Source organism: Saccostrea echinata, unplaced genomic scaffold, assembly GCF_033153115.1.
Source record: "Saccostrea echinata isolate AGI-Se365-2 ecotype Australia unplaced genomic scaffold, CSIRO_AGI_Sech_v1 ptg000056l, whole genome shotgun sequence".
In the NCBI taxonomy this organism is placed as follows: Eukaryota; Metazoa; Mollusca; class Bivalvia; order Ostreida; family Ostreidae; genus Saccostrea; species Saccostrea echinata.
In genome coordinates, this window is record NW_026889805.1 from 20972501 (window position 1) to 20982500 (window position 10000).

The 10000-nt window shown below is 33.7% G+C and overlaps 1 protein-coding gene across 1 annotated transcript in view; it reads left to right on the plus strand.

Annotated features, from left to right (window-relative positions):
* LOC133173950 (uncharacterized) overlaps positions 1-10000 on the plus strand; it is a 108427-nt gene that overhangs the window by 21694 nt on the left and 76733 nt on the right. The window contains exons 14-24 of the mRNA XM_061309014.1: positions 1445-1573; positions 3076-3152; positions 3273-3464; positions 4163-4316; positions 4758-4922; positions 5299-5477; positions 7874-8006; positions 8305-8568; positions 8821-9012; positions 9110-9256; positions 9605-9815. Of these exons, the coding sequence (XP_061164998.1) occupies positions 1445-1573; positions 3076-3152; positions 3273-3464; positions 4163-4316; positions 4758-4922; positions 5299-5477; positions 7874-8006; positions 8305-8568; positions 8821-9012; positions 9110-9256; positions 9605-9815 (1843 nt within the window). The remainder of the gene's footprint in view (positions 1-1444; positions 1574-3075; positions 3153-3272; positions 3465-4162; positions 4317-4757; positions 4923-5298; positions 5478-7873; positions 8007-8304; positions 8569-8820; positions 9013-9109; positions 9257-9604; positions 9816-10000) is intronic.

Here is a 10000-nt window from a genome sequence, read left to right on the forward strand (position 1 = left end):
AATATATAGGAAAATTCTTTAAAAATCTTTTCAGGAACAGGAAAGACATTATTAGTCATATTGATATGGAAGCATCCCCAAGTTTTGTTGATTCAGGTTTGTTCAAGGCATCCTCCAGTAGTAGGGTGGGGCCATAATGGGTGATCAAAGTTTTACAAAAGAACATATATAGGAAATATCTTTAAAAATCTTCTTCTCAAGAACAAAAAAGCCATGATTAGTCATATTGATACAGAAGCATCCTCAGGTAGTGTAGATTCAAGTTTGTTCAAATCATGACCCCCCCCCCTACCCTCCCCCTCCCCCAGGGTAGGATGGCAGACATCTTTAAAATTCTGTTTTCAAGAACAGCAAAGCCATGGTTAGTTATTTGAATACAGAAGCATCCTCAGAAAGTTTAGATTCAATTTCATTCAAAACATGGCACCTAGGGGTAGGCTAAGGATATGCCTAGAACAGGCGATCAAAGCTTTACATATGAATATATAGGAGAAGAAATCTGCTGACGAAGAACAGCAGGGCCATATTGACTCAGATGAGCGTTGTGGCCCATGGGCCTCTTGTTTACTCTCTATCTCTCGAAGTTTTCATTGCGCATGTATTCACTCCAACCAAGCTTAAAATTAATGCAGCTTTGACTTGAGAGTGCCTGGGGCTGGCATGGACGTTTTAATTGGGTGTATACATAGATGATACTACACCTGTGATCCTTCCAAGTGTTGATATAATTAATTGGTTAATTGGTAAATTATTTAAACTAAATGCTTCACTACTTATTTTGACTTGACAGCAACACAGTAATGTTGAGAAAATGATTTAGAGACCTGTCAATAATTTTCCGTAGATTGTGAACTTTTATTAGAGTCTACATAATCCCATCTCAATTAAGAATTGAATACCGATTACGAGCAATCTGGTGAACATGGTGAAGGACCCGATCAAGCCCGGGGAGTAGCAACATCAACAATTGCTATTCAGGTTTCATGTAATCATGAAATGAGAACAGATAAAATATCAAAACTTAAAGAAATCATTTTATTCATTCAAAATACGATCATTGTTGTTGAAATCAAGTGAATTACCTGTAAAATACAAATGAAAATGTGCAATGATATTATCAACATATACTTCTGGTATTTCTAATAGAAGAACCATGATGATCCAAACTGAAAATTCTGGATTTTATTTACTTTCTGTCTCGAGAACCCCCCCCGATCTCTCGAACTTTTCTTACCGTCCCTTGAACTTCGAGAGATTGAGAGTCACCTGTACAAATAAAATTTATCAGATTAAAACCAAAAATGCAAGAACATCTCATATTGTTTGTTGAATAAGATTTTACAAATAACTGGAATAGGGGATAGTACATAGAGAATTTTTTAAAAAAGTTTGACGAGCAGTTTTATGTTCTGAGTCTCACAATGCCACCTATTATTTTCTTTAGTATTGCACACATGATTTTCCTTACACCTTCATGGATGGTTTACCCCGAAACAAGATCATTGTCAAATATGTCACAGGAAGTGTGAGAAAAATCCGCTTAATGCAGCACCTACCAATCTACAGACAGCCGGTAAGAGGATATACTGTTAACCAACTACATGTGTTATTCGTGTCATCTTTTGTTTGCAATTTGTCAGTTTGAATCAATATGGGATAATTATTTTTCGTGACTGAGGAAATATTCTCTTCAAATACAGAGCAAAATAATTGGTTAGTGGCACTTAATATTCGCAAATTAAAGAAGGTTGTGAAACTCATGGAAATTTCCTGCACTCAAATAAAAAGTTGGTTTTCAGTGATTGTAGCAATACTATACTAATAGTACAGTCAAACTCAGTTATAGCCAATCCTGGAGACCTGGGAATTTACTTTGCTATGACCATAATTTGTTACATCTGTATTGCATTTTTGTGAAGTATATATAGTGAATTCACAATATACATGTTTTCTTTCAGGTATAATTAACAAATATTCTCGGGGAAGTTTTAAATACAAAACTAACCTTAGATTATTAAAGTTTTCTAATGAATTTCATTTCATATATATATATATATATATATATATATATATATATATATATATATATATATATATATATATATATATATATATATATATAAAATATTGTCAGTTGTTGTTATTTTTAACCTGTATGGGATACAACATTTATTCATTATATATCAATGATTCATAATATCAGTTTGCTATAATGTAAAATATTTTACCAGGAATTGCTAAGAATTTTGCTAGAGATCTTAAAAAAACATTGTTATATCCATAAAGTTGTTATGTCCATGTTAGTTCTAGACGAGTTTTACTGTATAGCTTATAAAGATAAGCTATTATTTAGGTCTTCTGTTGACTTAAATTTAACTTATGTAAACATGCAACTTCAAAATTCTGAGACATATGTGAAAGAAACCAATTAAAAGTATCTAATGAAGTTTGTGAAGGATGAATTGTTGTCAGTATTAGAAGATTTGAATACTCTCTGTTTGTATGTACTCCAAAATCTACCAACACAGCTTATAGAGTTTTTCTTTTTACACATATTATGTTGACATTTTATGTCAAAATTTACTCAAAAGTTTGAGGTACACATATTTGATTGAACAAGTTGTTTGAAAATTTAATATTACTTATCAATTTTTTCTAAATTCCAAAAAATGAAAGAATGCAGACATCAAACATATTGTGAGAGTTTGGGGAATAACTATAAATCATTTTTTATTCGCGAGAACTTTATTTTTGGGTAATTACGCAAGACAAAGTGCTCGCGATAATTTCATTCTCACATATATTAGTATTCCTCAGGATATAGAGCAATTACCACAATTTGTCAAAATTTTGTCTCGCTTATAAAGAGTTAATGAATATCTTGCAAAAATAAGGTGTCACGAAAATTAAGTGATCTACAGTAGTTAATACAAGAAACTTGACAAAGAACAAGACTCTGTCCTTAAGCTAATTTCAAACTTTCAAGATTGTATAGAAGTTACGGGTAGTTATTTGAATGGCATAGCAATTAAGATGTTGTTGACTCCTCCTGTTGATAAATATCCTTGCTTTCAGGGAGTCATACGAGATCAAATTACACTGGGCTACTTAAGAAGAGTAATTCTCGCAGATGATGGAACCATGGAATGCGGGTAAGTTACTTGTATTTCGAGAAGGGGTGTGTGATAATTTTTCACAAATTCTGCTCAAAATCCTTTGTGTTTTTTGTACAAAATACAACTTTTTCATTCATGATTAATTTTTGATTACAGAGCACAGCATGGGATCAACACATTTGGAATTTTTGTCGCCAAAACGCAATTTAACACGTCCCTGACCTATTTTGAGATGGAAGTGTTGGCTTGTCCTTCCCGAGTGACTATAGGTGTAGCTCATTATGACAAACCTCCAGGATTTTATCTCGGCATGAACCAGTGTGAAGTTGGTCTCCATAATACCTCTGAGTAAGTGGCATGATGATATATTCATTTGTACATTATTAATTAGTTACCATAGTCTGTCCCACATGAGTACTTCCACCATATTTTTGATGGTAGCTAATTAAGTTTTGACTTGACTTGCACAAAAAAAATTTTGGGAATATGGCAACAGTTAACCAAATAATCAGGTTGGAAAGATCATAACCAGTTAAAATTTTCGTACTGTATATTTCACGGGTTGTAATTTTCACTTTTTTTCTCATCTGAAACGATCGTGGTTTGATGAATGCACAAAATCGGTAGAAAATAAAAATTAGCTCCCTTGTATGTACGGTATAGTCAGAACAACACATAGTGTGATATATTGTGATGTATTCACTTTATAAACAATCTCAGGAAGGTTTAAAGTCAGATTTGATAAATAATTTACGAATTAATTGAAAAAAGTGCCATTAATTGGCTTTTACGATAAATATCCAATGGCTTTTACTGTATCCTTTTAAGATGAATACATATACACCCGAGTTCTTCTCTCTGAAGGGATAACCACGGACAGTGAAATATGTGTTACTTTGATGAAAGAATATCCTTCTACATATATATCTACAGCAAAGCTGAGAGTCATTTGAATAATTTTTAAAGCCAGATGTTGAAAAAACTGATATGCATTATCAGTTAATTTTTTTTCCTTGTAACAAAGAAGAGTCAAATTGATGTTACAGACTGTCCCAGGTGGCACTAGGAACAAAAATGACGAGCAGGGCCTATGCTGTTGGTGATGTAGTTGGCTGTGGAGTAGAGGGCGATTTTGATGATGAGGGCTATCTGGTACAGGAGCAGGAGGTCACAGTGTACTTTACCAGAAATGGAGAAAGGGTAAGTCAGAGATTAATATGTAAATAAAAAAAATTACATGGGGGTCAGAAAAAGTTAGGACAACATTTCCTTTCTGCTCTGAAAACTTTTTGCCTAAAACTTTCAGAATCTGTTGAAATGATCTATTCCCATGTGGGAGGATGAAATTTTCTCAAGACCAATTGGCTTATGTTTATGGTAGTTTTTAAATAAGTATCAGATTTAATTATGTTTAAATACAGGAGAACTTCGGTATCTCAACACTGAAATCTTGAATATCATGGATATGTCAAAGTGATATTGAAGTCTAAACCCATTATTCGTTAAGTATTTTACCCTGGATATTTTAAAATCTTGGATATCTCAGAAGTTTTTTTTTTTCTCAGTTCCATTGAGTTTGAGACAGTGAGGTTTAACTGTACATACATTACACATTCAAACATTCATTTTCTTTCTTTGCAGATTGAGACAACAAAAATATTCTATTGCTCAGATGGAATGTATCCCTCAATAATGGTGGAGAAGGTTGGGTGTAAAGTAAAGGTTCTCAAATATTATTCAGAGACAAGAGCACACAGGGAGGAAGCACTAGCTGCCAAAGAAACAGCAGAAAAGACAGAAGAGAAGGTACTGTAGATTCCTTATTTTACACGAGTACTTATTATCGCAAAATGGCTCTTAGATGTCTAATCGCGAGAACAATAATTCGCGAGTGGACGGTTGATCAACAGATTTTACATGGATTTTAGCAATATAAAAATAAAAGCGAATAATTTTATTTCGTGTGTGTTGCTTCTTGCAAAATAACGCGATGATTAATTTCTTGCATATATTTAGGAATCTACAGTATCCAACCATTTATACCCAGGGTCTGCTAGTAAAGTACTGATGAAGAAATAGAAATAATCTGGAATTGTAGAGTCATTTCTAGCCATACCATTATTGTTTCTTGAAAATGGAAATTCTGCAGTGCAATACAAAAGATCAATTCATTAAATTTTAGGAAAATGAAGAGGAGAAAATCCCCTACTTTGGCTGTCAGTATACAGTGGTAGGGGTGGAATCGGGGTCATCTGATGCTGCTGGAAAAATTCAAATTCTTAAGAGTATGGTGGCCATGGAAGATTTTGCTACTTCACCAGAAGTTCAACAAATCCGAGAGAAGAAAGAGGAATTAGAAAAGTGAGGAAAAGTCATTTTATAATTTTTTTTGATTCCTTATGATATTAAGATTGTGTTCTTCATAAGCTATGTGACCATCTCAATATTATAGTTTAGATATTGTTATAACATTTCCATGTCTTGAAGGAATATTATGTATGTTAGTGGTATGGGGGTGAGAGGGAATGATATTACTCTGTCCACCTGTTTTCATTTTTTTTCCTTAAATGAAATAAGTTCCAACTTTTTTAAGGTTTCATTGTATATAAGTTTAGTGATATGGTTTTAAAAGGTAAAGTTTTGGATAAAGCTACTTCAGATTAAAGAAACGTGTTAATTCTTGGCACAAAAAGGTTGTTTATGGCAAAAGTGCAACTCGTTTCTGATCCAAGTTCATTAGAACAAGGTCAGGTCACATGGTTCAGAAGTGTAAAATTCTTATTGGAGTTTTTTTTTTTTTTTTTTTTTTTTTTATTTTGTTTTGCAATGGAGACTTGCAAACATTCCAAAGCCTTTATTTTGACTAGAGGATGTGTATTGATTCTACTCACCATTTGACATGGTCATTTTGATGAGGTAAAAGTCAAGGACTTAGAAGCATAAACTCTTATTCATATCCATGTAGTAACTGAATAAGTTTAGAAGATCATGTTTTGCTGGAAGATTATGACAGAAGAATATGTAAGAATCCTGAAACAAAATCATTTAGACAAGGTCACAGTTACAAGGTTGTTGAAAGTGTAAAATGATATAAACTGAAAGAGAGGAACTCCCAGTGTTAAATTGGCAGAAGAATTGCTAATAACCAGAAAGTTTGTCATGATTCTAAGGCATGATCATATAATCATGGTGAAGACAGAGCTTCTCAGTTACTTCAGATTCCTAAATAAAAACAAGAATATATTAACGAAATAAAATTAACTCACTTTTATTATACCCCATGCAACAAGTTGCGTGAGGTATAATGTTCTTGACCCGTCAGTTGGTCAGTCAGTCAGTCCGTCAGTCCTGTTTTTTTGTCAGCACAACTCCTCATAAACCGCTGCACAGAATTTCATCAAACTTTGCAGATATTTAGGACACAATGTGTAGATGTGCATATTACTAGGAAATTCCGTTTCCTTTATTTTTTACTGGGAATTTCGGCACTTTTCAACTTAGATTTTTGGCCATATCTTGAATATATAGATGAACAGTTTGCTTGTGCAACTCCTCTTAAACCGCTGCACAGAATTTTAATCAAACTTTGCAGATATTTAGTACACAGTGTGTAGATGTGCATATTACCAGGAAATTCCGATTCCATTGTTTTTGCCTTAAGAGTTTTGCCTATTATTGAAGAAACTTTCCAGCTAGATAATAAGGAAATCCACCGGAATCAGCTTTTGTAATGAAATTTTATGTGAAATATTTTATGAGCTTAAAAGACACCTATTGATTTTGAGATCAAAAAAAATTATGATTTAACACATACAGACACACACACATATAATCTTGGATAAATCCCCCCCCCCCTTCCCCACCCCTCAAATTGGTGCAGCTTTGCCTTAGATAATTTCATAAGTACAGTATATAAATAAATTCATATGACTACATCATAATTTTGTTTCCATCAATTATTTAAATGTGTAAATTGTCATGTGTTGGACATGGACTTACACTCATTAACAAATCAAAATCACTGAGGAATTTAAATAACAGTTTGTCAGCATAACTCCTGCACTGAATTTCATGAAACTTTGTAGGTATTTCAGACATAATGTATAGATTTGTATATTACCAAGAAATTTTGATTTACAAAGATTTGAATGTCCTTATGTGCAAAAAGTTTTGATGTGATGATTTTTTGCAAGTAATGCCCCTTTTTAATTATACTGTGTATTTAAAATGCACTGTGCCATTCATTACGTGTTGCATTGTCGAGTTTTGGTGGAGCATGGGGTATGTGAGCTTGCTCACTTTTGCTTTCATTTTTATATTGCTGAAATCCATGTATATAAAAAGACTCTTGGTCAAAAGTCCAATCACAAATTCATATTCATGCAATTTGACATCTTTTAGTCATTTTGTAATAATAAGTACTCACATAAATTAAAATAAGGAATCTACAGTACTGTATTCAGATTTGGTTTAGGCCAGAACTTGTTTAAAAAATGCAAGGAGATTTTAAGAAAGCTTTATAATCATCTTCCTCAGGACAAATATGCGGGGCTCTTAATTCCTATAGAATAAATAAAAAGAAATTTTGACTTTTTCAAGTGTCCATCAGGAATAGAACTATAAAAATAGGACATATTTTTTAGGGTAACATGAATTTTTTTTTCCAGGAATAACAATACTTTTTAACAGATGTTTTTAAAACAATCATGAAAGTATAACAGGAAAGTATAACAATTATATTTGCTGTTGTTTTGTAGGAATTTTACAAACCTGACTTTGGAAGAACAGACATATTATTCTGATCTTTGCGTGGCAGAAGAAAACATTCAGAAGCTGCAGAGCAATCCAGGGCGACTCAACTTTACCACAGCAGATGTATCCAGTGACAAGGTGACATGTCTTTATGATTGATTATAAGATAATTAATGTAAAAAGTTTTCTTCATTCCCATAATTTTCTTTAGCTGAATGAAAAATATAATAACTTTGCACTCAAATGAACACTGAATCAGTTTAAACTAGTTTGAGTATACTCAAGGTAAAAAAAAAAAGTTGTATGACAAGAAGGTTTGCCTTTGGGAAACAAAGTTATGAAGCTTGTCCGTCTTAGCATTTTGGAAGATAGAAATAAAACAGAAAACAATCTGAAAAATTATTTAAAATATTAATTTTGCTGCCAAATTTTACAGGGTTTGGTGGAACTGCGAAAGGTCATTCAGCATACCTTCAAAGCTCACAGAACTCAGCAGCTACCCAAGTACTTAGTGCCGAAATTTTTGCCCTATCTTGGGGAAAAAATCAAAGAGTGCTTGGGTCGAATGAAACTGCTACCCTGCCTGTTATCCACTTGTGAGGACCAGGGTATCACTCTTCTGGAGGAAGTCAAAAAGACATTTGAAGGAAATTTGTCTGGAACCATGTTGCTGCACATGCTAGACATTCTTCATGACCAGGTTAAAAAAGAATTGATGAATATTATGAATAAAATATATTCCCACAATGAAGTTGATTTGGGGTAAGGGAGGGGTGTGATGGGTGTTTACTTATATTGTATTACCATATGTCTCTATAATTGTCATACAAAAGATCCGTAAGTATGAATCCCATTCTTAATTATCTAAATATTGCATCTTTATTAGAATTACAGTTAGTTTGTACTATACTTAACCTGTTTAATTTTGTCACAAACTCCATTCTTTACACAGGGAGTGCTTATAATTACAAGAACAGGCAATTCCACCCAGGCCATTGACATAAAGTTTGCCTCAGAGATGATCAAGAGACTGGAGAAATTCTCTGCTACAGAGACAATGACAGATGGAAAAATAACATCAGCCATTGGTCAGAGTTCCCATGTGTGGTCACTTGATTCCCTAGTGTCCAAAATTGTCCAAGAGGTAGAACACTATTGTCTATCAAAACAATTAAGATGTTCTGTCTTAGACACGATGGGTACCATATTCCTATTTCATTTTATTCCTTATTTAATTGCAGTCGGATCCTGAAAAAGTCTGTCAGATTTTACGGTTTTTGGAAGGCTACCTTGGCTTGATTAAGATTCCATTATGGCGAGAATCAGAGAAGGATGAGCATTATCTGTACTCCACAACAGCCAACCTGTCACCACCACCCGTCAAACTGGTGAGAAATTACTCATTTATCACTTTCTGTCTGGCCTAAAAATAAAACAGAACGTCAGGAAAAAAAGCCAGACTAAGCAATTATGGTCAAAGTAGTGCCATTTGGCCCTAAAATTCTTGTATTTGTAGAGGTATGCTACATGGTCAGAAGAAGAAGCCTAATATATTGCTATCTTATTTAAAAGGTCAAAGTTTATAGTGTGTATTGATAGTGTGGTGACTATGATTTAATTCTTGAGGAATACACTCAAGACTCAGGAGACTGTGCTTTGGAAATGAAAATGACTTTGTTGGATTCATTGTTTCTGTATTTTCCCCCCATAATGGTGTTTTACCTTGTTGTCAACAGAGAGACTTCTGGAGTAAAGGGGAGGCCACAAAGAACTTTGTGGTGATACAGAAGACATATAGCTTTGTTCATGGTTTACCTGAGCACCTCATATCATTGGTCCTTGCTGCCATCTCTCACTATGGTCGACTTATTGCCATGACGAGTGATGGTGCTGTCTTACAAATGGGAGCTGTGCAGACCACCATTATTCAGCACACTGGCATTGTGGGTAGGTACTGGAAGGAATCTATGACTGATGCACATTTGGTTGATGTGATTACCTCCTGTCCATGTCTCTTTCCCTTGATACATTTAGTTCTGTATAATTACATTACTATTATCTTTTTCACTTTTAAAATGTTTTAAAATGTCGACAATGAAACATCCCACATATTTTCTTGTGTCACCCGTGAT